Source organism: Stegostoma tigrinum, chromosome 11, assembly GCF_030684315.1.
Source record: "Stegostoma tigrinum isolate sSteTig4 chromosome 11, sSteTig4.hap1, whole genome shotgun sequence".
In the NCBI taxonomy this organism is placed as follows: Eukaryota; Metazoa; Chordata; class Chondrichthyes; order Orectolobiformes; family Stegostomatidae; genus Stegostoma; species Stegostoma tigrinum.
The window spans coordinates 9,728,611-9,755,102 of record NC_081364.1 but is presented as its reverse complement, the minus strand read 5'-3'; the positions used below and the strand labels follow the sequence as shown (position 1 = coordinate 9,755,102).

The following is a 26,492-nucleotide window of genomic DNA, read 5'->3' as shown; positions in this document are numbered from 1 at the left end:
CGTCAGTCTATCCAGAAACCATATCTAACATCCTCATGATTTAAGGGGGAAAATGTGAGGGGCTTTGGTCTGCTGGTAAATTAATTCATTTAAGTTTAAAGCTGTGAGTCAAAAAAAGCGAGGTACAGTAAGCAGGGAGTTCACCAAAAAGATAGACCACCTCATAGCAATACAGCCCACTAGCCACTGTGTAATATGGCATTCAATTCGTAAAAGAAAATGAAGGCTCATGTCAGAAAGCTAAGCTTTGAGTATGAACTGTCCCGAGAATTTCTTGTTCTAAAATTCTGAAATGACTTCACTTCTCTCCCTCTTTCCATTATCACCCAAATACTTGAACAGCTTCACCGCTGAATACAATTCAGTCTCAACACAGAATAAGTACAGATCACTATAGAGATTGGGATTGAAGTTCAAGGCAGCCAGAAGATGCATTCCCGCCATAGCATGAATTGACTGCAAATTACAGAACTTCACCTGGTAGAATCCAAGCCAATTAGCTTTTACTAAAGCATCAAGTTCAGTCAAAGACAAACTATTAGAATGAACGATACGGAAGAGGTTTATAGTGAAATTTGAGCGTTTTCTTTGGGGTGGTGCATGTAATTGCAATCTTAAACCTTAGGTTGAAATCCAGCCTACATGGTTGGATGAATCACAATCTGTTGGCTCAGTTAAATTCATTTCTTAGGTAAAGTGTCAACAGCAACAAAACTCTCTGTAGTCAGCACAAATCTCACTGAGGTATCAAACTAGTGCTGTACAGGTTGCTGTCTGACGTGGAGACTGAAGGATAATGTTCAGGGGAACGTTTTCAGTGGATCTTGAACTAAGTGCTTTGGAAAGTTGAGGGCTTTCATGTCCCACCACAACGAACGTAATGTAATGAATGACGCTCAACACTTTTCCTTTCTTGACTTCAACCATCTGAGTGAAAGGTGAATTGGAATTTCCTGCATGTAACATTAGGAAAAATCAGAAGGCACTGTTATCAGGATCCACGAACATAAAATGCTCATGCCATCAACTCAATTCATTTCTCATTAAGCTCACCTAAGCAAATACAATCAGACGGCATGTAATTGCCCTGATTTGAGCAAAAGCTGAGCTTTATCCTAGTGCGGACTAAGACTGTTAAGGTCCACATGAATGCTCATCTCTGCCACTAACTTATCCCTCACTGCTGCCAAGGTTAAAGCCACCCTCATCATCTGGGCCTTCTACTCTGCTGTGCCATGCACCCACTCACTGTCCAATTTTGTCCCCCTTCTGCAAACATATCTGCTACCCTACCATGCAAGCTGTCACAGAACATCCCCTTCAAACCTTTACCTTCTGTTTTACAGGAAGCTTCCCTAAACTACTTAGTGATATTCAGGAGGTACTGAGGGAAAACAACTATAATCAGATCCATGGAGATATAAAACTAACTCAACCCAACTTATTGAGAACAAATAAAAGGTTAGGGAACTTTTCAGTGTAAATTATATACCCCTTATTTTAAAACTTACATACTTAAAAAATCTGTATGGCACAAGAGGCTGAGGTAAATATACAATAAAATCTTAAATAGTAGTGAGTGATAGGTGAAAGAAATGTTAATCATTGGATCTTGCTATTGCAGACAGTTATAAAATGAATTGCTTATGGCATTAAAATAAATTGTGGATAATGGACATCTGAACCAGAAATTGCTGGTGAAAGACGGTAGGTCTGGCAGCATCAATGGAGAGAAAGCAGAGTTGAGGTTTCAAGCCCCACAAGTCTTCATCAGAACTCAACATTGCCAGCAATTTCTTTAAGCATTATTGGTTCAGACAAGAATTCCACCCAAGGTATCAAAGGAACGTAAGGAACTGCTAAGCTTCAAAACATGCATTGAGACTTTAAACATCCATCCACATCACGAAGCAGGTAACCAGAATCCTTAGTTTTAAGAAGGGCATCAGTCTTTGTTCAGAGGTACACTTCTATGTCAGACACTTACCAGAAGACTTCATTACAACGGCTACACTGTACTCGCCGAGCCTTAGGTTCCTGAACCTGGATCACCATTGGACAATCAGCACCAGGACACAGCTGCAGCTGATAATGGCTCTATTTTAAGAACAACAGTTATAAAGACAAAGAAGCATCAGGTTTTTAAATTCTATAATAGCAACTTGCATTTATATTGCAGTTTTAACACAGGAAAGCAACCTTCTCAGTGATGCAATCAATCAATAGAGTGACACAGGTTGTCTCTTTGGTAAACCAGACCAACTGAGTTCATTCAGGTACAAAAAAGACCAATTTGCATTAACTTAGCACCTCAGTTCATCTTTTAAACATCTCAAAACACTTGCCATACAATTCATAACTTACAATTGCCGGGACTTGCTCCTAAGGGAAAAACAATCAGTATTTTGCACTCAGTGAACAAAAATAATATTTTGGCAGTACTGAAGAGGCTAATTTTGCAAAACACACTGGCAGAACATCCTGCCTCTCAGTAAACTAAACTATGGCAACAGCATCCAAGGGCAAAGCATGAACAAAGACATCCAACCTCTCCCCACTGTAAACAGAAGAAATCCATGAAGCAAGCCTCACCAGCATAAGACTGCTCAACAGTCAGATTTAGAACAAAAGCCTTTTTATGTGCAGTTCTCCGGTACATTCCATTGACAGCATTATCTGAACTGAAAAATGTTTGTGTGACAAATCTCTATACTTGGCCACAGCAACAATCATTGGCACGGAACTCAAAAAACAAGGAGCATGCGGTTCTCAAGCCTTTTCTGCCACTCAATGAGATCATGGCTAATCCAACTGAGGCCTCAACTCCACATTCCGTCACTTTCTTGTTGGTCAAGCAGCTAACTTAGCCTTAAAAGTATTCAATGACCCTAAACCTCAAGGTTCTTCAGAGAAGTACTTGTATAAGACAGTAAAACAAAAAAAAGAAAATGGAAGACATATTAAGGGCAGGCAGTGTGCGATAAGGCTCTGCAGCTGTGGAATTCAAGGAAGTGGCACATTTTGAAACGCTAAAGCAGAAAATGAGGTGTTGCTCCTCAAGCATGCAGTGAGCTTCATTCAAATACTGCAGCAGGCGGAGGACAGAATTTAAAGCGGACTGCTCTGTCAGTAGCAAATGAAAGGGTAAAGCTTCCAGTGTCCTACAGGACCACAGGGGTGCTCCCTCATTAAAGAGGAGAGCAACTTACGGTGGGGTCACCATGTCTCAGGTAAGGGGGAAAGAGGTGGAGAATGAGCATCCTTCATGGAACTGAACTCATATGGTTAGTATCAGTGCCTTGCAAACCAGCACTCCAGCCAACAGAGCTACTTGACCCCAGAGGCAAATACAGAAGACTGGACTGAAAGAAGTACAACAAAACGCTGCTTCACCTGGAAGGTGTATTTGGGACCTTGGACAGTGAGTGAGGTGGAGATGAAAGGGCAAGTGTTGCACCTTCCGTGATTGCATAGGGGGTGGCAAAGGAATGTTGGGAATGAGGGAGAAGTGGACCAGGGTATCAAGGAGGGTCTCTGCAGGATGCTGAGCATGGAGAGGAAGGTGTGTTTGGTGATGGCATCCTGCTGGAGATGGTAAAATGGCAGAGGATGATCTTTTGAAAGTAAAGATGAGTGGTGTGGAAAGTGACAATGAGGGGAGCCTTATCGCTGTTCTAGGGAAGGGAAGGTTGAGGGCCTAAGTGTAGGAGATAGGAGGATACTGCTGATGGCCCTGTTAATTACAGTGAAATGTGGGTGGTGTGATGAAAGAGAGAGAGCTAGAGAGAAAAGCTGGTTGAGAAAAAAAAGAGCAATCATGTCAGAGGCACCACAGTGGAAGGTGGTGTCGTCAGAACAGTTGCAACAGAGATGGAGGAACTAAGAGAAGGGAATGAATTCGTGCAGGAAGTAGCAGGTGTAGTCAAGGTGGCTGAGGGAATCGATGGTTTCACAGTGGATATTGGTAGACAGCCTGTTCTCAGAAATGGAAGCAAAGGAGTCAAGGAGTGTGGAAAGTGCCTGTGTGCTTACGAGATTAACTTAATGCAGGTGAGAGAAGAGATACATCGGAGAAACAGTTGCAGCTGATGGTCTGACTAGGACTGAAACAGGCAATGTTCCACATACCCACTAATAGACAGGCATAGCTCTTCATCAAAAAGTGCTGACTCAACATGGGCCACCTCAATTTCTCTGCTCTCCTCTCCCACTCTAAAGTTGTTGTACACTGTTTGCTCAGGTCCAATCCAAACCTGATTTTGTTCCCTGATCTGCTGACCTCTATTCAGCAAAGGTTGAGTATCAACTCTCTGACAATTCTCTCATCTCCACCTTGGATTCTGACCTTACCACTGATATCAAACTGTTGCTTCCAAGTCTATGCTGATCTCATCTCTGGACATTTCCCCTCCACAGTTTCAAACTTCAAAAGCATTAAAAAAAAGCCCTGTTTTTGAACCCCTTTCGGTTCTGAACAGTCATATTTGACAGTTAACTCTCCTGCTCCCTTCACAGATGCTAGTAAGCCTGCTGAATTTCTCCAGCAATTTTGTTTGCATCAGTGGATCCACTTCATTAACCCAAAATGATTAACTCAGTCTGGTGAAAGCACAGAAAAAGCCGGAAACAGACTAAGAACCTGAAATCATGAACTTGGAACGAGGAAGCGATAATCTAGAGGAGTCCTCATGAGACTATTCTGCTTTTAATTATGTGCATGAATTAAAGCCATGCATTTGTTTAAGGTCGTTCTGACATCAGACATCACCTAATAGACATGAGAAATGCTGGCAGTCATAATCAAAAGAATTGCAACATACAATTCTGAATTATGCAGTTCTCTCCTGATGATAATCGAAGGTTTATAAGTTAGCTAGTATTCTCTCATTCATGCCATTAACAACGCAATCAAGACATATTTAGCCATTTACAATAGAAAACCGTTTTTCTGGGTAATATTATCAAGCTTGAAGATTGAGCAATCCAGTCTTCAAAGTTTCATAAGTGATCTGTTGGACAACTGAAGAAGGGTCACTGGTCCTGATGCATTAACTCTTATTTCTCTCCACAGACGCTGCCAGACCTGTTGAGCTTTTCCAGCAATTTCTGTTTTTGTAACTGACAAATAAATGCAACTAACTTTTAATAATGTTACACAATCAAATCTATCCTCAATTTCTCAGTAATTTCTCACTAATTTCATTTTACAATAGCTATTGTATGGCCACTGTATGTTGCAGGGAAATTCCATTAAGTACCTATCACAAATGTGTATGTCGTCACCACTTCTCAGTTAAACAATTTACAAATAAGAACTGACATTGCTTTTAAGAGTTTATTGTGCTGGATTCATACAAATGAGTCTTTGAATTGTAATGGCATTTAGGAAAAGATGACAGCAGGACTCAGAGGAAGATACACAAACATCTAGCAGGGAGGGGGGCAGCAAAACCATTTTCTATTACTAGGAGATTTACTAAGATGTTGCCTGGTATGGAGGGAAGGGCTTACGAGGAAAGGCTGAGGGACTTGAGGCTGTTTTCATTAGAGAGAAGAAGGTTGAGAGTTGACTTAATTGAAACATATAAAATAATCAGAGGGTTAGATAGGGTGGATAGGCAGAGCCTTTTTCCTAGGATGGTGACGGCGAGCACGAGGGGGCATAGCTTTAAATTGAGGGGTGAAAGATATAGGACAGATGTCAGAGGTTGTTTCCTTACTCAGAGAGTAGTAAGGGAATGGAACGCTTTGCCTGCAACGGTAGTAGATTCGCCAACTTTAGGTACATTTAAGTCGTCATTGGATAAGCATATGGACGTACACAGAATAGCGTAGGTTAGATGGGCTCAAGGTCGGTATGACAGGTCAGCACAACATCGAGGGACGAAGGGCCTGTACTGTGCTGTAACGTTAATGTTCTATGTTATTCACAGTTATTAAGTCGCTGCCCAACCACTTCCAAGCTCTTAGACCTTATGTTGAAAATACTTGGCTCTTTGTTATTTTTTTCGCTGTGAAATAACTGCACAGAGGCTGGTAGACAGTCGCCGACATCTCTTATTTGCACATTTTTTTCTTACATTCATTCATGGGATAAGGATATCACTTATAGGCAGCATTTATTGCTCACCCCTAATTGCCCAGACGGCAGCTGAGAGTCAACCACATTGCTGTGGGTCTGAAGTCACATGTCGACCAGACCCACTGTAGGTAAGGATGGCAGTTTCCTTCCCTACAGGACATTAGTGAACCAGATGTGTTTTTCCAACAATCAACAACAGACTCACAGTTATCACACAATTCTTAATTCCAGATTTTTTTAATCAAATTCAAATTCCACCAATTTGCTGTAGTGGGATTCGAACCCAGAATGTTACCTTGGTCTCTGGATTAACAATGATGATACCACTAGGCCATTGCCTCCCCTCAGTATACGGGCTTTGACCAGCCAGCTTCGAGCCAGTCCTGAGATTGTGGAGACTCTTTAAAGTTGCAGCAAAAACTTCTGTTGTTCGGGTTGTGAGTGAGGTTGTTGACTTGCTCGCCGAGCTGGCTTATTTTCATTCAGATATTTTGTCACCATGCTAGGTGATATCATCAGTGAGGCCTCTGATGAAGCGATGTTATTCTATTCCACTTGGAATTTATACTATCTGGTCCATTACGGTGAATGGTGTCATTTCCAGTTTTGATCTACATGGGTTTGTATATGGGATCCGATTCTATATGTTTGTTGATTGCATTACGGGTTGAGAACCATGCCTCTAGGAATTCTTGCGCCTATCTACATTTGGCTTGGGCTACTATGATTACCTTGTCCCAGTTAAATTGATGGCTGCCACTATCTGAGCGTACTGACATTGAAGAAAGTTCATTGCATCATTTTCCTGCTTGTTGATGTTTGTGTATTCTGATGGCTAGTTTCCTTCCTGTCTGTCCAATGTAACGTTTGTAGCAGTGATTGCTTGGTATTTTGTAAACCATGGTGGTCCTGCATGTTGTGGGAACAGGGTCTTTCATCCTTGCGAGTGTTTGTTATAGAGTCGTTGTGGGCTTGTGTGCTACCGTGATTCCTGGTGGTCCAAGGAGTCTTGTTGTCAGTACTTATATATATATAAAACACCAGAAATGACTCTACTTACCTTAACAAACCAGACAGTACAATTTGCAAGCGGAGTAGAAATAACATCGCCTCATCAGAGGTCTCACTGATGATGTCACATAGAATAGTGATGAATCGTCTGAAGGAAAACAAGCCAGCTCGGCGAGCAAGTCAACAACCTGAGGAAACTCTGCATCTCTTGTGTATAATTGTCAGCCAGTGATCCCTGATTGGCCCAGGTTAACAAAGATCTCATAGTCAATGAGTTCTAACCGGCTCTCATTCCAATCACGACAACCTGCAAACCCAGCAAACCTCAAAATAGTGGCAGAAATTCAGGAATATATTGAAGCAGCAGTACTCAGAATATGGGGCAAAAATCAGTTACAATTCGCCTTTCTATCTTATATTACTACAAAAGCAGGAAGGAAGGAAAAGCAATAATGGAGCTGTTTTAAGACAAATTAAAGATAGTGATTTTTGTTCAAAATTCTGTGGAACAAAGCAATCTGCAGTATAGCATATCACTCTCCTGTTGAAACTTTAAGACTTTGCTTTCCCATTGCCTCCATCTGCCTCTACAGCAAAAAAAAACTATTTTATTATTCATGAATGTACTTCCTCAGTCTGTATTAAACTAGGGACTGTGTGTAAAAGAAAGATCAATTGGAGCAAACTGAGGGCAAATGATGGCGAAGAGACATATTTAATACTTTTAATTTAATTAAAAGTGTCTGAGCTATACCCCTGACAGGATTTCTCCCTCTCTCGTCTGTAAAACAGCAGTTGGGTAAATCTGCCAGTTCAGTATCACTTTCAACTCAACTCTCAAGGCAACATTCAGAAACACAACAGTCACCAATTAGAAGGATCACTAAGGAAAAGCTTAAAAAAGTTAGGTGATGTTTCATGTTATTGCCAGATTTGTACCACTTGGTCAACAAACATGGAAACATGAATGATGCAGGAGAAATAAAATCTCAAGCTCAAAATCTTCAAATTTATAAATAAATGTATTTAAATTGCTCTGGTATGACTTTCCAATCATTTCCCAATGCCTCCTAAAGGTAGTTAAGTTCCGGCACTGCACTTCAAGATCTGTCATCAGTCCCTGGCATACCTTGTCTATTCTACTCAACGGTATTTGGAAGACTTGTGCATCTAGCTCAATTTGTTCTGGTCTGGCTTATAGTTTGCACCACGGGTCAATGAACAGCCAGCCTGAGTGGGAACCTCAATCAGCTCTTACCTCATAACTCAGGCAAGGCCAAGAGTACTGACACCAGTTGCAACTCCATCACTTTACTTGAGATGGGCCATGGCAGAAGAGTCACAGATTTACATACAGACCGGTCTAATAAGGCATTCCCACTTGTGATTCTGAATAGCCAGAATAATTTAGGTTTTGCTTTCAATTTCTAAATAATAGACAGCTGCAGGATTGATCACCTTCTTGTGTTTCACACTGACAAGGATTTAACACATGCAAAACATATCATTCGTTGTATCCGCAATGTGCCCAGAATCCAAACTGTGTTTAAAATCACTCACCTCTACATAATCTCTGAAGAGGTAGCGCCTGTATTTTTCTCGCAGTTCTTCATTAGAAATCAAAGGAAAAGCAAAGTCCTCAGGCGTTCGAAGCAAGCAATCTTGCGCCATACAGGATATACCTAATGAAACATGCAGCCTGATTATAATCAATCATTAAAACTAAATCTGGCAATAGTTTAGGCAATCAGGTGATGAAAATAAATCTTTTGTGAACTGTCTACCTGCAGTGTTCACCATACAATGATGTGTTTGACCCCAAGCAGGAATTCAATTAATAGAAATTTCATGAAGCAACATTATATGCGCTATAATCCGGGAATAACCCTTTGTGGTCACATGCTGCAGACCCCAGTACTACCTCCTCTTGGATGAGCGAAACACATCCCAAAGAGAACTCAAATTCAGCCAGGAGCAGCTGACCTGGTCAGTTCGAAAATATATTCATAAAAGCCTGAGGAGAGGAGGTACTCAGGTCTGTCGAACATCAGACCTAATGGAAAAGGGAAGACGTTCTGCCCTCAAATTTAATCGAAGCGAAAATACCCACACGTACCTTAGGTCCTAGCAGATAGTGTAACAAGCGAACATAGAACACAGAACAGCACAGAACAGGCCCTTCAGCCCACGATGTTGTGCCAACCATTGATCCTCATGTATGCACCCTCAAATTTCTGTGACCATATGCATGTCCAGCAGTCTCTTAAATGTCCCCAATGACCTTGCTTCCACAACTGCTGCTGGCAACGCATTCCATGCTCTCACAACTCTCTGTGTAAAGAACCCGCCTCTGACATCTCCTCTATACTTTCCTCCAACCAGCTTAAAACTATGACCCCACGTGTTAGCCTTTTCTGCCCTAGGAAATAGTCTCTGGCTATCAACTCTATCTATGCCTCTCATTATCTTGTATACCTCAATTAGGTCCCCCCTCCTCCTCCTTTTCTCCAATGAAAAAAGTCCGAGCTCAGTCAACCTCTCTTCATAAGATAAGCCCTCCGGTCCAGGCAGCATCCTGGTAAACCTCCTCTGAACCCTTTCCAAAGCATCCACGTCTTTCCTATAATAGGGCGACCAGAACTGGACGCAGTATTCCAAGTGCGGTCTAACCAAAGTTTTATAGAGCTGCAACAAGATCTCACGACTCTTAAACTCAATCCCCCTGTTAATGAAAGCCAAAACACCATATGCTTTCTTAACAACCCTGTCCACTTGGGTGGCCATTTTAAGGGATCTATGTATCTGCACACCAAGATCCCTCTGTTCCTCCACAGTGCCAAGAATCCTATCCTTAATCCTGTACTCGGCTTTCAAATTCGACCTTCCAAAATGCATCACCTCGCATTTATCCAGTTTGAACTCCATCTGCCACCTCTCAGCCCATCTCTGCATCGTGTCAATGCCCCGCTGCAGCCTACAACAGCCCTCTATACTGTCAACGACACCTCCGACCTTTGTGTCATCTGCAAACTTGCTGACCCATCCTTCAATCCCCTCATCCAAGTCATTAATAAAAATTACAAACAGTAGAGGCCCAAGGACAGAGCCCTGTGGAACACCACTCACCACTGACTTCCAGGCAGAATATTTTCCTTCTACTACCACTCGCTGTCTTCTGTTGGCCAGCCAATTCTGTATCCAGACAGCTAAGTTCCCCTGTATCCCATTCCTCCTGACGTTCTGAATGAGCCTACCATGGGGAACCTTAGCAAATGCCTTGCTGAAGTCCATATACACCACATCCACAGCTCGACCCTCATCAACTTTTCTAGTCACATCCTCAAAGAACTCGATAAGGTTTGTGAGGCATGACCTGCCCCTCACAAAGCCGTGTTGACTGCATTTAATCAAGCCATGTTCTTCCATTGGCCATGCCTTCTGGGGAAGGTGGGACCTGTACAAGAAAGATGAGTTGCATCTGAACTGGAAGGGGATCAATGTCCTGGATGGAAGGTTTGCTCGAGTAGTTCGAGAGGGTTTAAAGTAGTATGGCAGCGGGTTGGGAACCTGAGCTGTATACCGGAGGTGAAAGTTGATGCAGGTGAGGCAATAGCAATGGACGAGCGGCACTCAGTTGTGATGCTCACCAGGGTTAAATCCTGTGAAACTCATGGTTAAACACTACATTCATAATAACCAAATGTCCAGAGTATGACCAAAATTTGTTGTCATGCACCCCAGCCAAGAATCAGAATTGTCAAGACAAGACAGGCATGAGGAGAGAAAGAGTCAAAGAATTTAAAATGACATTTTAATGGCCCTTATCAGAGTACGTGTATTTTACAGAACTTCTAATGTCTATGGATAAAAGTCCAACCTGTGTTACCTTCAAAACTGTTCAGGTGGTGCTGGTTGGGAGCATGGGAAATCAACGTTTTGAATCAAAATTCAAATAGAGTCCAGACTATTCAGCTAATATGTATATTCTGTGTTTCGAAAGAGTTACCCAATTAGTCCCACTCTCCAGCTCTGTCTCTGTAGCCCTGTGCCTTCACCACTTTCAAATACATATCCAGCTCTCTTTTGAAACCTCCTACAGATTCACTTCAACGACTCTCCCAGGAAACGCATTCCAAATCTTAACAACTCTAAGCAAACAAGTTTCTCATCTCACTCCTATGTTCCGAAATTGGGTACAGTATTCATGAATTGGAAGACAGGAAGTTAGAATTTGTTGGTAAAAATAATCGTGGGGAAAAGGGCGCCATAGTCCCTTTAAGTTTATAAATGCAGGTGAATACAGAGTGCCTGAATGGAGACATTTTGCATAGAACAACCAAGCAGCATTTTTTCCAAGACACCAAATTTGAATTTGGTCAATTAATTTAAACGAAGCATCTAAATACTGAATGCAAACTGAATTTAAATCTGATGGTGTTGACAACTCAAAACCAACCATATTATAAGAATTTGATAATTTCATGATGAGTATATAAGGCAAGGACACTTGGAAAATTGAGGAGAACTAACTGCCATTTGAGAGCGAGAGAGCGCGCGCGCGAGAGAGAGCGCGAGACAGCGAGCGCGCGCGCGCGAGAGAGAGCGCGAGACAGCGAGCGCGCGCGCGCGAGAGAGAGCGCGAGACAGCGAGCGCGCGCGCGCGCGAGAGAGAGCGCGAGACAGCGAGCGCGCGCGCGCGAGAGAGAGCGCGAGACAGCGAGCGCGCGCGCGCGAGAGAGAGCGCGAGACAGCGAGCGCGAGAGAGCGAGCGCGAGACAGCGAGCGCGAGACAGCGAGCGCGAGCGCGAGACAGCGAGCGCGAGACAGCGAGCGCGAGACAGCGAGCGCGAGACAGCGAGCGCGAGACAGCGAGCGCGAGACAGCGAGCGCGAGACAGCGAGCGCGAGACAGCGAGCGCGCGCGCGCGAGAGAGAGCGCGAGACAGCGAGCGCGAGAGAGCGAGCGCGAGAGAGCGAGCGCGAGAGAGCGAGCGCGAGAGAGCGAGCGCGAGAGAGCGAGCGCGAGACAGCGAGCGCGAGACAGCGAGCGCGAGAGAGCGAGCGCGAGACAGCGAGCGCGAGAGAGCGAGCGCGAGACAGCGAGCGCGAGAGAGCGAGCGCGAGACAGAGAGCGCGAGAGGGAGACAGGGCGCGAGAGGGAGACAGGGCGCGAGAGGGAGACAGGGCGCGAGAGGGAGACAGGGCGCGAGAGGGAGACAGGGCGCGAGAGGGAGACAGGGCGCGAGAGGGAGACAGGGCGCGAGAGGGAGACAGGGCGCGAGAGGGAGACAGGGCGCGAGAGGGAGACAGGGCGCGAGAGGGAGACAGGGCGCGAGAGGGAGACAGGGCGCGAGAGGGAGACAGGGCGCGAGAGGGAGACAGGGCGCGAGAGGGAGACAGGGCGCGAGAGGGAGACAGGGCGCGAGAGGGAGACAGGGCGCGAGAGGGAGACAGGGCGCGAGAGGGAGACAGGGCGCGAGAGGGAGACAGGGCGCGAGAGGGAGACAGGGCGCGAGAGGGAGACAGGGCGCGAGAGGGAGACAGGGCGCGAGAGGGAGACAGGGCGCGAGAGGGAGACAGGGCGCGAGAGGGAGACAGGGCGCGAGAGGGAGACAGGGCGCGAGAGGGAGACAGGGCGCGAGAGGGAGACAGGGCGCGAGAGGGAGACAGGGCGCGAGAGGGAGACAGGGCGCGAGAGGGAGACAGGGCGCGAGAGGGAGACAGGGCGCGAGAGGGAGACAGGGCGCGAGAGGGAGACAGGGCGCGAGAGGGAGACAGGGCGCGAGAGGGAGACAGGGCGCGAGAGGGAGACAGGGCGCGAGAGGGAGACAGGGCGCGAGAGGGAGACAGGGCGCGAGAGGGAGACAGGGCGCGAGAGGGAGACAGGGCGCGAGAGGGAGACAGGGCGCGAGAGGGAGACAGGGCGCGAGAGGGAGACAGGGCGCGAGAGGGAGACAGGGCGCGAGAGGGAGACAGGGCGCGAGAGGGAGACAGGGCGCGAGAGGGAGACAGGGCGCGAGAGGGAGACAGGGCGCGAGAGGGAGACAGGGCGCGAGAGGGAGACAGGGCGCGAGAGGGAGACAGGGCGCGAGAGGGAGACAGGGCGCGAGAGGGAGACAGGGCGCGAGAGGGAGACAGGGCGCGAGAGGGAGACAGGGCGCGAGAGGGAGACAGGGCGCGAGAGGGAGACAGGGCGCGAGAGGGAGACAGGGCGCGAGAGGGAGACAGGGCGCGAGAGGGAGACAGGGCGCGAGAGGGAGACAGGGCGCGAGAGGGAGACAGGGCGCGAGAGGGAGACAGGGCGCGAGAGGGAGACAGGGCGCGAGAGGGAGACAGGGCGCGAGAGGGAGACAGGGCGCGAGAGGGAGACAGGGCGCGAGAGGGAGACAGGGCGCGAGAGGGAGACAGGGCGCGAGAGGGAGACAGGGCGCGAGAGGGAGACAGGGCGCGAGAGGGAGACAGGGCGCGAGAGGGAGACAGGGCGCGAGAGGGAGACAGGGCGCGAGAGGGAGACAGGGCGCGAGAGGGAGACAGGGCGCGAGAGGGAGACAGGGCGCGAGAGGGAGACAGGGCGCGAGAGGGAGACAGGGCGCGAGAGGGAGACAGGGCGCGAGAGGGAGACAGGGCGCGAGAGGGAGACAGGGCGCGAGAGGGAGACAGGGCGCGAGAGGGAGACAGGGCGCGAGAGGGAGACAGGGCGCGAGAGGGAGACAGGGCGCGAGAGGGAGACAGGGCGCGAGAGGGAGACAGGGCGCGAGAGGGAGACAGGGCGCGAGAGGGAGACAGGGCGCGAGAGGGAGACAGGGCGCGAGAGGGAGACAGGGCGCGAGAGGGAGACAGGGCGCGAGAGGGAGACAGGGCGCGAGAGGGAGACAGGGCGCGAGAGGGAGACAGGGCGCGAGAGGGAGACAGGGCGCGAGAGGGAGACAGGGCGCGAGAGGGAGACAGGGCGCGAGAGGGAGACAGGGCGCGAGAGGGAGACAGGGCGCGAGAGGGAGACAGGGCGCGAGAGGGAGACAGGGCGCGAGAGGGAGACAGGGCGCGAGAGGGAGACAGGGCGCGAGAGGGAGACAGGGCGCGAGAGGGAGACAGGGCGCGAGAGGGAGACAGGGCGCGAGAGGGAGACAGGGCGCGAGAGGGAGACAGGGCGCGAGAGGGAGACAGGGCGCGAGAGGGAGACAGGGCGCGAGAGGGAGACAGGGCGCGAGAGGGAGACAGGGCGCGAGAGGGAGACAGGGCGCGAGAGGGAGACAGGGCGCGAGAGGGAGACAGGGCGCGAGAGGGAGACAGGGCGCGAGAGGGAGACAGGGCGCGAGAGGGAGACAGGGCGCGAGAGGGAGACAGGGCGCGAGAGGGAGACAGGGCGCGAGAGGGAGACAGGGCGCGAGAGGGAGACAGGGCGCGAGAGGGAGACAGGGCGCGAGAGGGAGACAGGGCGCGAGAGGGAGACAGGGCGCGAGAGGGAGACAGGGCGCGAGAGGGAGACAGGGCGCGAGAGGGAGACAGGGCGCGAGAGGGAGACAGGGCGCGAGAGGGAGACAGGGCGCGAGAGGGAGACAGGGCGCGAGAGGGAGACAGGGCGCGAGAGGGAGACAGGGCGCGAGAGGGAGACAGGGCGCGAGAGGGAGACAGGGCGCGAGAGGGAGACAGGGCGCGAGAGGGAGACAGGGCGCGAGAGGGAGACAGGGCGCGAGAGGGAGACAGGGCGCGAGAGGGAGACAGGGCGCGAGAGGGAGACAGGGCGCGAGAGGGAGACAGGGCGCGAGAGGGAGACAGGGCGCGAGAGGGAGACAGGGCGCGAGAGGGAGACAGGGCGCGAGAGGGAGACAGGGCGCGAGAGGGAGACAGGGCGCGAGAGGGAGACAGGGCGCGAGAGGGAGACAGGGCGCGAGAGGGAGACAGGGCGCGAGAGGGAGACAGGGCGCGAGAGGGAGACAGGGCGCGAGAGGGAGACAGGGCGCGAGAGGGAGACAGGGCGCGAGAGGGAGACAGGGCGCGAGAGGGAGACAGGGCGCGAGAGGGAGACAGGGCGCGAGAGGGAGACAGGGCGCGAGAGGGAGACAGGGCGCGAGAGGGAGACAGGGCGCGAGAGGGAGACAGGGCGCGAGAGGGAGACAGGGCGCGAGAGGGAGACAGGGCGCGAGAGGGAGACAGGGCGCGAGAGGGAGACAGGGCGCGAGAGGGAGACAGGGCGCGAGAGGGAGACAGGGCGCGAGAGGGAGACAGGGCGCGAGAGGGAGACAGGGCGCGAGAGGGAGACAGGGCGCGAGAGGGAGACAGGGCGCGAGAGGGAGACAGGGCGCGAGAGGGAGACAGGGCGCGAGAGGGAGACAGGGCGCGAGAGGGAGACAGGGCGCGAGAGGGAGACAGGGCGCGAGAGGGAGACAGGGCGCGAGAGGGAGACAGGGCGCGAGAGGGAGACAGGGCGCGAGAGGGAGACAGGGCGCGAGAGGGAGACAGGGCGCGAGAGGGAGACAGGGCGCGAGAGGGAGACAGGGCGCGAGAGGGAGACAGGGCGCGAGAGGGAGACAGGGCGCGAGAGGGAGACAGGGCGCGAGAGGGAGACAGGGCGCGAGAGGGAGACAGGGCGCGAGAGGGAGACAGGGCGCGAGAGGGAGACAGGGCGCGAGAGGGAGACAGGGCGCGAGAGGGAGACAGGGCGCGAGAGGGAGACAGGGCGCGAGAGGGAGACAGGGCGCGAGAGGGAGACAGGGCGCGAGAGGGAGACAGGGCGCGAGAGGGAGACAGGGCGCGAGAGGGAGACAGGGCGCGAGAGGGAGACAGGGCGCGAGAGGGAGACAGGGCGCGAGAGGGAGACAGGGCGCGAGAGGGAGACAGGGCGCGAGAGGGAGACAGGGCGCGAGAGGGAGACAGGGCGCGAGAGGGAGACAGGGCGCGAGAGGGAGACAGGGCGCGAGAGGGAGACAGGGCGCGAGAGGGAGACAGGGCGCGAGAGGGAGACAGGGCGCGAGAGGGAGACAGGGCGCGAGAGGGAGACAGGGCGCGAGAGGGAGACAGGGCGCGAGAGGGAGACAGGGCGCGAGAGGGAGACAGGGCGCGAGAGGGAGACAGGGCGCGAGAGGGAGACAGGGCGCGAGAGGGAGACAGGGCGCGAGAGGGAGACAGGGCGCGAGAGGGAGACAGGGCGCGAGAGGGAGACAGGGCGCGAGAGGGAGACAGGGCGCGAGAGGGAGACAGGGCGCGAGAGGGAGACAGGGCGCGAGAGGGAGACAGGGCGCGAGAGGGAGACAGGGCGCGAGAGGGAGACAGGGCGCGAGAGGGAGACAGGGCGCGAGAGGGAGACAGGGCGCGAGAGGGAGACAGGGCGCGAGAGGGAGACAGGGCGCGAGAGGGAGACAGGGCGCGAGAGGGAGACAGGGCGCGAGAGGGAGACAGGGCGCGAGAGGGAGACAGGGCGCGAGAGGGAGACAGGGCGCGAGAGGGAGACAGGGCGCGAGAGGGAGACAGGGCGCGAGAGGGAGACAGGGCGCGAGAGGGAGACAGGGCGCGAGAGGGAGACAGGGCGCGAGAGGGAGACAGGGCGCGAGAGGGAGACAGGGCGCGAGAGGGAGACAGGGCGCGAGAGGGAGACAGGGCGCGAGAGGGAGACAGGGCGCGAGAGGGAGACAGGGCGCGAGAGGGAGACAGGGCGCGAGAGGGAGACAGGGCGCGAGAGGGAGACAGGGCGCGAGAGGGAGACAGGGCGCGAGAGGGAGACAGGGCGCGAGAGGGAGACAGGGCGCGAGAGGGAGACAGGGCGCGAGAGGGAGACAGGGCGCGAGAGGGAGACAGGGCGCGAGAGGGAGACAGGGCGCGAGAGGGAGACAGGGCGCGAGAGGGAGACAGGGCGCGAGAGGGAGACAGGGCGCGAGAGGGAGACAGGGCGCGAGAGGGAGACAGGGCGCGAGAGGGAGACAGGGCGCGAGAGGGAGACAGGGCGCGAGAGGGAGACAGGGCGCGAGAGGGAGACAGGGCGCGAGAGGGAGACAGGGCGCGAGAGGGAGACAGGGCGCGAGAGGGAGACAGGGCGCGAGAGGGAGACAGGGCGCGAGAGGGAGACAGGGCGCGAGAGGGAGACAGGGCGCGAGAGGGAGACAGGGCGCGAGAGGGAGACAGGGCGCGAGAGGGAGACAGGGCGCGAGAGGGAGACAGGGCGCGAGAGGGAGACAGGGCGCGAGAGGGAGACAGGGCGCGAGAGGGAGACAGGGCGCGAGAGGGAGACAGGGCGCGAGAGGGAGACAGGGCGCGAGAGGGAGACAGGGCGCGAGAGGGAGACAGGGCGCGAGAGGGAGACAGGGCGCGAGAGGGAGACAGGGCGCGAGAGGGAGACAGGGCGCGAGAGGGAGACAGGGCGCGAGAGGGAGACAGGGCGCGAGAGGGAGACAGGGCGCGAGAGGGAGACAGGGCGCGAGAGGGAGACAGGGCGCGAGAGGGAGACAGGGCGCGAGAGGGAGACAGGGCGCGAGAGGGAGACAGGGCGCGAGAGGGAGACAGGGCGCGAGAGGGAGACAGGGCGCGAGAGGGAGACAGGGCGCGAGAGGGAGACAGGGCGCGAGAGGGAGACAGGGCGCGAGAGGGAGACAGGGCGCGAGAGGGAGACAGGGCGCGAGAGGGAGACAGGGCGCGAGAGGGAGACAGGGCGCGAGAGGGAGACAGGGCGCGAGAGGGAGACAGGGCGCGAGAGGGAGACAGGGCGCGAGAGGGAGACAGGGCGCGAGAGGGAGACAGGGCGCGAGAGGGAGACAGGGCGCGAGAGGGAGACAGGGCGCGAGAGGGAGACAGGGCGCGAGAGGGAGACAGGGCGCGAGAGGGAGACAGGGCGCGAGAGGGAGACAGGGCGCGAGAGGGAGACAGGGCGCGAGAGGGAGACAGGGCGCGAGAGGGAGACAGGGCGCGAGAGGGAGACAGGGCGCGAGAGGGAGACAGGGCGCGAGAGGGAGACAGGGCGCGAGAGGGAGACAGGGCGCGAGAGGGAGACAGGGCGCGAGAGGGAGACAGGGCGCGAGAGGGAGACAGGGCGCGAGAGGGAGACAGGGCGCGAGAGGGAGACAGGGCGCGAGAGGGAGACAGGGCGCGAGAGGGAGACAGGGCGCGAGAGGGAGACAGGGCGCGAGAGGGAGACAGGGCGCGAGAGGGAGACAGGGCGCGAGAGGGAGACAGGGCGCGAGAGGGAGACAGGGCGCGAGAGGGAGACAGGGCGCGAGAGGGAGACAGGGCGCGAGAGGGAGACAGGGCGCGAGAGGGAGACAGGGCGCGAGAGGGAGACAGGGCGCGAGAGGGAGACAGGGCGCGAGAGGGAGACAGGGCGCGAGAGGGAGACAGGGCGCGAGAGGGAGACAGGGCGCGAGAGGGAGACAGGGCGCGAGAGGGAGACAGGGCGCGAGAGGGAGACAGGGCGCGAGAGGGAGACAGGGCGCGAGAGGGAGACAGGGCGCGAGAGGGAGACAGGGCGCGAGAGGGAGACAGGGCGCGAGAGGGAGACAGGGCGCGAGAGGGAGACAGGGCGCGAGAGGGAGACAGGGCGCGAGAGGGAGACAGGGCGCGAGAGGGAGACAGGGCGCGAGAGGGAGACAGGGCGCGAGAGGGAGACAGGGCGCGAGAGGGAGACAGGGCGCGAGAGGGAGACAGGGCGCGAGAGGGAGACAGGGCGCGAGAGGGAGACAGGGCGCGAGAGGGAGACAGGGCGCGAGAGGGAGACAGGGCGCGAGAGGGAGACAGGGCGCGAGAGGGAGACAGGGCGCGAGAGGGAGACAGGGCGCGAGAGGGAGACAGGGCGCGAGAGGGAGACAGGGCGCGAGAGGGAGACAGGGCGCGAGAGGGAGACAGGGCGCGAGAGGGAGACAGGGCGCGAGAGGGAGACAGGGCGCGAGAGGGAGACAGGGCGCGAGAGGGAGACAGGGCGCGAGAGGGAGACAGGGCGCGAGAGGGAGACAGGGCGCGAGAGGGAGACAGGGCGCGAGAGGGAGACAGGGCGCGAGAGGGAGACAGGGCGCGAGAGGGAGACAGGGCGCGAGAGGGAGACAGGGCGCGAGAGGGAGACAGGGCGCGAGAGGGAGACAGGGCGCGAGAGGGAGACAGGGCGCGAGAGGGAGACAGGGCGCGAGAGGGAGACAGGGCGCGAGAGGGAGACAGGGCGCGAGAGGGAGACAGGGCGCGAGAGGGAGACAGGGCGCGAGAGGGAGACAGGGCGCGAGAGGGAGACAGGGCGCGAGAGGGAGACAGGGCGCGAGAGGGAGACAGGGCGCGAGAGGGAGACAGGGCGCGAGAGGGAGACAGGGCGCGAGAGGGAGACAGGGCGCGAGAGGGAGACAGGGCGCGAGAGGGAGACAGGGCGCGAGAGGGAGACAGGGCGCGAGAGGGAGACAGGGCGCGAGAGGGAGACAGGGCGCGAGAGGGAGACAGGGCGCGAGAGGGAGACAGGGCGCGAGAGGGAGACAGGGCGCGAGAGGGAGACAGGGCGCGAGAGGGAGACAGGGCGCGAGAGGGAGACAGGGCGCGAGAGGGAGACAGGGCGCGAGAGGGAGACAGGGCGCGAGAGGGAGACAGGGCGCGAGAGGGAGACAGGGCGCGAGAGGGAGACAGGGCGCGAGAGGGAGACAGGGCGCGAGAGGGAGACAGGGCGCGAGAGGGAGACAGGGCGCGAGAGGGAGACAGGGCGCGAGAGGGAGACAGGGCGCGAGAGGGAGACAGGGCGCGAGAGGGAGACAGGGCGCGAGAGGGAGACAGGGCGCGAGAGGGAGACAGGGCGCGAGAGGGAGACAGGGCGCGAGAGGGAGACAGGGCGCGAGAGGGAGACAGGGCGCGAGAGGGAGACAGGGCGCGAGAGGGAGACAGGGCGCGAGAGGGAGACAGGGCGCGAGAGGGAGACAGGGCGCGAGAGGGAGACAGGGCGCGAGAGGGAGACAGGGCGCGAGAGGGAGACAGGGCGCGAGAGGGAGACAGGGCGCGAGAGGGAGACAGGGCGCGAGAGGGAGACAGGGCGCGAGAGGGAGACAGGGCGCGAGAGGGAGACAGGGCGCGAGAGGGAGACAGGGCGCGAGAGGGAGACAGGGCGCGAGAGGGAGACAGGGCGCGAGAGGGAGACAGGGCGCGAGAGGGAGACAGGGCGCGAGAGGGAGACAGGGCGCGAGAGGGAGACAGGGCGCGAGAGGGAGACAGGGCGCGAGAGGGAGACAGGGCGCGAGAGGGAGACAGGGCGCGAGAGGGAGACAGGGCGCGAGAGGGAGACAGGGCGCGAGAGGGAGACAGGGCGCGAGAGGGAGACAGGGCGCGAGAGGGAGACAGGGCGCGAGAGGGAGACAGGGCGCGAGAGGGAGACAGGGCGCGAGAGGGAGACAGGGCGCGAGAGGGAGACAGGGCGCGAGAGGGAGACAGGGCGCGAGAGGGAGACAGGGCGCGAGAGGGAGACAGGGCGCGAGAGGGAGACAGGGCGCGAGAGGGAGACAGGGCGCGAGAGGGAGACAGGGCGCGAGAGGGAGACAGGGCGCGAGAGGGAGACAGGGCGCGAGAGGGAGACAGGGCGCGAGAGGGAGACAGGGCGCGAGAGGGAGACAGGGCGCGAGAGGGAGACAGGGCGCGAGAGGGAGACAGGGCGCGAGAGGGAGACAGGGCGCGAGAGGGAGACAGGGCGCGAGAGGGAGACAGGGCGCGAGAGGGAGACAGGGCGCGAGAGGGAGACAGGGCGCGAGAGGGAGACAGGGCGCGAGAGGGAGACAGGGCGCGAGAGGGAGACAGGGCGCGAGAGGGAGACAGGGCGCGAGAGGGAGACAGGGCGCGAGAGGGAGACAGGGCGCGAGAGGGAGACAGGGCGCGAGAGGGAGACAGGGCGCGAGAGGGAGACAGGGCGCGAGAGGGAGACAGGGCGCGAGAGGGAGACAGGGCGCGAGAGGGAGACAGGGCGCGAGAGGGAGACAGGGCGCGAGAGGGAGACAGGGCGCGAGAGGGAGACAGGGCGCGAGAGGGAGACAGGGCGCGAGAGGGAGACAGGGCGCGAGAGGGAGACAGGGCGCGAGAGGGAGACAGGGCGCGAGAGGGAGACAGGGCGCGAGAGGGAGACAGGGCGCGAGAGGGAGACAGGGCGCGAGAGGGAGACAGGGCGCGAGAGGGAGACAGGGCGCGAGAGGGAGACAGGGCGCGAGAGGGAGACAGGGCGCGAGAGGGAGACAGGGCGCGAGAGGGAGACAGGGCGCGAGAGGGAGACAGGGCGCGAGAGGGAGACAGGGCGCGAGAGGGAGACAGGGCGCGAGAGGGAGACAGGGCGCGAGAGGGAGACAGGGCGCGAGAGGGAGACAGGGCGCGAGAGGGAGACAGGGCGCGAGAGGGAGACAGGGCGCGAGAGGGAGACAGGGCGCGAGAGGGAGACAGGGCGCGAGAGGGAGACAGGGCGCGAGAGGGAGACAGGGCGCGAGAGGGAGACAGGGCGCGAGAGGGAGACAGGGCGCGAGAGGGAGACAGGGCGCGAGAGGGAGACAGGGCGCGAGAGGGAGACAGGGCGCGAGAGGGAGACAGGGCGCGAGAGGGAGACAGGGCGCGAGAGGGAGACAGGGCGCGAGAGGGAGACAGGGCGCGAGAGGGAGACAGGGCGCGAGAGGGAGACAGGGCGCGAGAGGGAGACAGGGCGCGAGAGGGAGACAGGGCGCGAGAGGGAGACAGGGCGCGAGAGGGAGACAGGGCGCGAGAGGGAGACAGGGCGCGAGAGGGAGACAGGGCGCGAGAGGGAGACAGGGCGCGAGAGGGAGACAGGGCGCGAGAGGGAGACAGGGCGCGAGAGGGAGACAGGGCGCGAGAGGGAGACAGGGCGCGAGAGGGAGACAGGGCGCGAGAGGGAGACAGGGCGCGAGAGGGAGACAGGGCGCGAGAGGGAGACAGGGCGCGAGAGGGAGACAGGGCGCGAGAGGGAGACAGGGCGCGAGAGGGAGACAGGGCGCGAGAGGGAGACAGGGCGCGAGAGGGAGACAGGGCGCGAGAGGGAGACAGGGCGCGAGAGGGAGACAGGGCGCGAGAGGGAGACAGGGCGCGAGAGGGAGACAGGGCGCGAGAGGGAGACAGGGCGCGAGAGGGAGACAGGGCGCGAGAGGGAGACAGGGCGCGAGAGGGAGACAGGGCGCGAGAGGGAGACAGGGCGCGAGAGGGAGACAGGGCGCGAGAGGGAGACAGGGCGCGAGAGGGAGACAGGGCGCGAGAGGGAGACAGGGCGCGAGAGGGAGACAGGGCGCGAGAGGGAGACAGGGCGCGAGAGGGAGACAGGGCGCGAGAGGGAGACAGGGCGCGAGAGGGAGACAGGGCGCGAGAGGGAGACAGGGCGCGAGAGGGAGACAGGGCGCGAGAGGGAGACAGGGCGCGAGAGGGAGACAGGGCGCGAGAGGGAGACAGGGCGCGAGAGGGAGACAGGGCGCGAGAGGGAGACAGGGCGCGAGAGGGAGACAGGGCGCGAGAGGGAGACAGGGCGCGAGAGGGAGACAGGGCGCGAGAGGGAGACAGGGCGCGAGAGGGAGACAGGGCGCGAGAGGGAGACAGGGCGCGAGAGGGAGACAGGGCGCGAGAGGGAGACAGGGCGCGAGAGGGAGACAGGGCGCGAGAGGGAGACAGGGCGCGAGAGGGAGACAGGGCGCGAGAGGGAGACAGGGCGCGAGAGGGAGACAGGGCGCGAGAGGGAGACAGGGCGCGAGAGGGAGACAGGGCGCGAGAGAGGGAGACAGGGCGCGAGAGGGAGACAGGGCGCGAGAGGGAGACAGGGCGCGAGAGGGAGACAGGGCGCGAGAGGGAGACAGGGCGCGAGAGGGAGACAGGGCGCGAGAGGGAGACAGGGCGCGAGAGGGAGACAGGGCGCGAGAGGGAGACAGGGCGCGAGAGGGAGACAGGGCGCGAGAGGGAGACAGGGCGCGAGAGGGAGACAGGGCGCGAGAGGGAGACAGGGCGCGAGAGGGAGACAGGGCGCGAGAGGGAGACAGGGCGCGAGAGGGAGACAGGGCGCGAGAGGGAGACAGGGCGCGAGAGGGAGACAGGGCGCGAGAGGGAGACAGGGCGCGAGAGGGAGACAGGGCGCGAGAGGGAGACAGGGCGCGAGAGGGAGACAGGGCGCGAGAGGGAGACAGGGCGCGAGAGGGAGACAGGGCGCGAGAGGGAGACAGGGCGCGAGAGGGAGACAGGGCGCGAGAGGGAGACAGGGCGCGAGAGGGAGACAGGGCGCGAGAGGGAGACAGGGCGCGAGAGGGAGACAGGGCGCGAGAGGGAGACAGGGCGCGAGAGGGAGGACAGGGCGAGAGAGGGAGACAGGGCGAGAGAGGAGACAGGGGCGAGAGAGGGAGACAGGGCGAGAGAGGGAGACAGGGCGAGAGAGGGAGAGACAGGGCGAGAGAGGGAGACAGGGCGAGAGAGGGAGACAGGCGAGAGAGGAGACAGGGCGAGAGAGGGAGACAGGGCGAGAGAGGGAGACAGGGCGAGAGAGGAGACAGGGCGAGAGAGGGAGACAGGGCGAGAGAGGGAGACAGGGCGAGAGAGGGAGACAGGGCGAGAGAGGGAGACAGGGCGAGAGAGGGAGACAGGGCGAGAGAGAGAGACAGGGCGAGAGAGGGAGACAGGCGAGAGAGAGAGACAGGGCGAGAGAGGAGAGACAGGGCGAGAGAGAGAGACAGGGCGAGAGAGAGAGACAGGGCGAGAGAGAGAGACAGGGCGAGAGAGAGAGACAGGGCGAGAGAGAGAGACAGGGCGAGAGAGGAGAGACAGGGCGAGAGAGAGAGACAGGGCGAGAGAGAGAGACAGGGCGAGAGAGAGAGACAGGGCGAGAGAGAGAGACAGGGCGAGAGAGAGAGACAGGGCGAGAGAGAGAGAGACAGGGCGAGAGAGAGAGACAGGGCGAGAGAGAGAGACAGGGCGAGAGAGAGAGACAGGGCGAGAGAGAGAGACAGGGCGAGAGAGAGAGACAGGGCGAGAGAGAGAGACAGGGCGAGAGAGAGAGAGACAGGGCGAGAGAGAGAGACAGGGCGAGAGAGAGAGACAGGGCGAGAGAGAGAGACAGGGCGAGAGAGAGAGACAGGGCGAGAGAGAGAGACAGGGCGAGAGAGAGAGACAGGGCGAGAGAGAGAGACAGGGCGAGAGAGAGAGACAGGGCGAGAGAGAGAGACAGGCGAGAGAGAGACAGGGCGAGAGAGAGAGACAGGGCGAGAGAGAGAGACAGGGCGAGAGAGAGAGACAGGGCGAGAGGAGACAGGGCGAGAGAGGAGACAGGGCGAGAGAGAGAGACAGGGCGAGAGAGAGAGACAGGGCGAGAGAGAGAGACAGGGCGAGAGAGAGAGACAGGGCGAGAGAGAGAGACAGGGCGAGAGAGAGAGACAGGGCGAGAGAGAGAGACAGGGCGAGAGAGAGAGACAGGGCGAGAGAGAGAGACAGGGCGAGAGAGAGAGACAGGGCGAGAGAGAGAGACAGGGCGAGAGAGAGAGACAGGGCGAGAGAGAGAGACAGGGCGAGAGAGAGAGACAGGGCGAGAGAGAGAGACAGGGCGAGAGAGAGGAGACAGGCGAGAGAGAGAGGACAGGGGCGAGAGAGAGAGACAGGGCGAGAGAGAGAGACAGGGCGAGAGAGAGAGACAGGGCGAGAGAGAGAGACAGGGCGAGAGAGAGAGACAGGGCGAGAGAGAGAGACAGGGCGAGAGAGAGAGACAGGGCGAGAGAGTGAGACAGGGCGGAGAGAGAGACAGGGCGAGAGAGAGAGACAGGGCGAGAGAGAGAGACAGGGCGAGAGAGAGAGACAGGGCGAGAGAGAGAGACAGGGCGAGAGAGAGAGACAGGGCGAGAGAGAGAGACAGGGCGAGAGAGAGGAGACAGGGCGAGAGAGAGAGACAGGGCGAGAGAGAGAGACAGGGCGAGAGAGGAGACAGGGCGAGAGAGAGAGACAGGGCGAGAGAGAGAGACAGGGCGAGAGAGAGAGACAGGGCGAGAGAGAGAGACAGGGCGAGAGAGAGAGACAGGGCGAGAGAGAGAGACAGGGCGAGAGAGAGAGACAGGGCGAGAGAGAGAGACAGGGCGAGAGAGAGAGACAGGGCGAGAGAGAGAGACAGGGCGAGAGAGAGAGACAGGGCGAGAGAGAGAGACAGGGCGAGAGAGAGAGACAGGGCGAGAGAGAGAGACAGGCGAGAGAGAGAGACAGGGCGAGAGAGAGAGACAGGGCGAGAGAGAGAGACAGGGCGAGGCGAGAGAGAGACAGGGCGAGAGAGAGAGGACAGGGCGAGAGAGAGAGACAGGGCGAGAGAGAGAGACAGGGCGAGAGAGAGAGACAGGGCGAGAGAGAGAGACAGGGCGAGAGAGAGAGACAGGGCGAGAGAGAGAGACAGGGCGAGAGAGAGAGACAGGGCGAGAGAGAGAGACAGGGCGAGAGAGAGAGACAGGGCGAGAGAGAGAGACAGGGCGAGAGAGAGAGACAGGGCGAGAGAGAGAGACAGGGCGAGAGAGAGAGACAGGGCGAGAGAGAGAGACAGGGCGAGAGAGAGAGACAGGGCGAGAGAGAGAGACAGGGCGAGAGAGAGAGACAGGGCGAGAGAGAGAGACAGGGCGAGAGAGAGAGACAGGGCGAGAGAGAGAGACAGGGCGAGAGAGAGAGACAGGGCGAGAGAGAGAGACAGGGCGAGAGAGAGAGACAGGGCGAGAGAGAGAGACAGGGCGAGAGAGAGAGACAGGGCGAGAGAGAGAGACAGGGCGAGAGAGAGAGACAGGGCGAGAGAGAGAGACAGGGCGAGAGAGAGAGACAGGGCGAGAGAGAGAGACAGGGCGAGAGAGAGAGACAGGGCGAGAGAGAGAGACAGGGCGAGAGAGAGAGACAGGGCGAGAGAGAGAGACAGGGCGAGAGAGAGAGACAGGGCGAGAGAGAGAGACAGGGCGAGAGAGAGAGACAGGGCGAGAGAGAGAGACAGGGCGAGAGAGAGAGACAGGGCGAGAGAGAGAGACAGGGCGAGAGAGAGAGACAGGGCGAGAGAGAGAGACAGGGCGAGAGAGAGAGACAGGGCGAGAGAGAGAGACAGGGCGAGAGAGAGAGACAGGGCGAGAGAGAGAGACAGAGCGAGAGAGAGACAGAGCGAGCGAGAGACAGAGCGAGCGAGAGACAGAGCGAGAGACAGAGCGAGAGACAGAGACAGACAGAGAGACACAGACAGAAGAGAGAGAGACACACAGACAGAAGAGAGAGAGAGACAGACAGAAGAGAGAGAGAGACAGACAGAGAGGGAGAGAGAGACAGACAGAGAGGGAGAGAGAGAGAGACAGAGACACAGACAGAGAGAGAGAGAGAGACAGAGACACAGACAGAGAGAGAGAGAGAGACAGACAGACAGAGACAGAGAGAGAGAGAGAGACAGAGAGAGAGAGAGAGAGACAGAGAGAGAGACAGAGAGAGACAGAGAGAGACAGAGA

The 26,492-nt window shown here is 57.5% G+C and overlaps 1 protein-coding gene across 1 annotated transcript in view; it reads right to left on the bottom strand.

The window, feature by feature from the left end:
- arih2 (ariadne homolog 2 (Drosophila)) overlaps positions 1 to 26,492 on the bottom strand; it is a 110,097-nt gene that overhangs the window by 36,771 nt on the left and 46,834 nt on the right. The window contains exons 6-7 of the mRNA XM_048547488.2: positions 8,654 to 8,775; positions 1,988 to 2,097 (exon numbers count right to left, since the gene is read on the bottom strand). Coding sequence (XP_048403445.1) covers positions 1,988 to 2,097; positions 8,654 to 8,775 — 232 coding nt within the window. The remainder of the gene's footprint in view (positions 1 to 1,987; positions 2,098 to 8,653; positions 8,776 to 26,492) is intronic.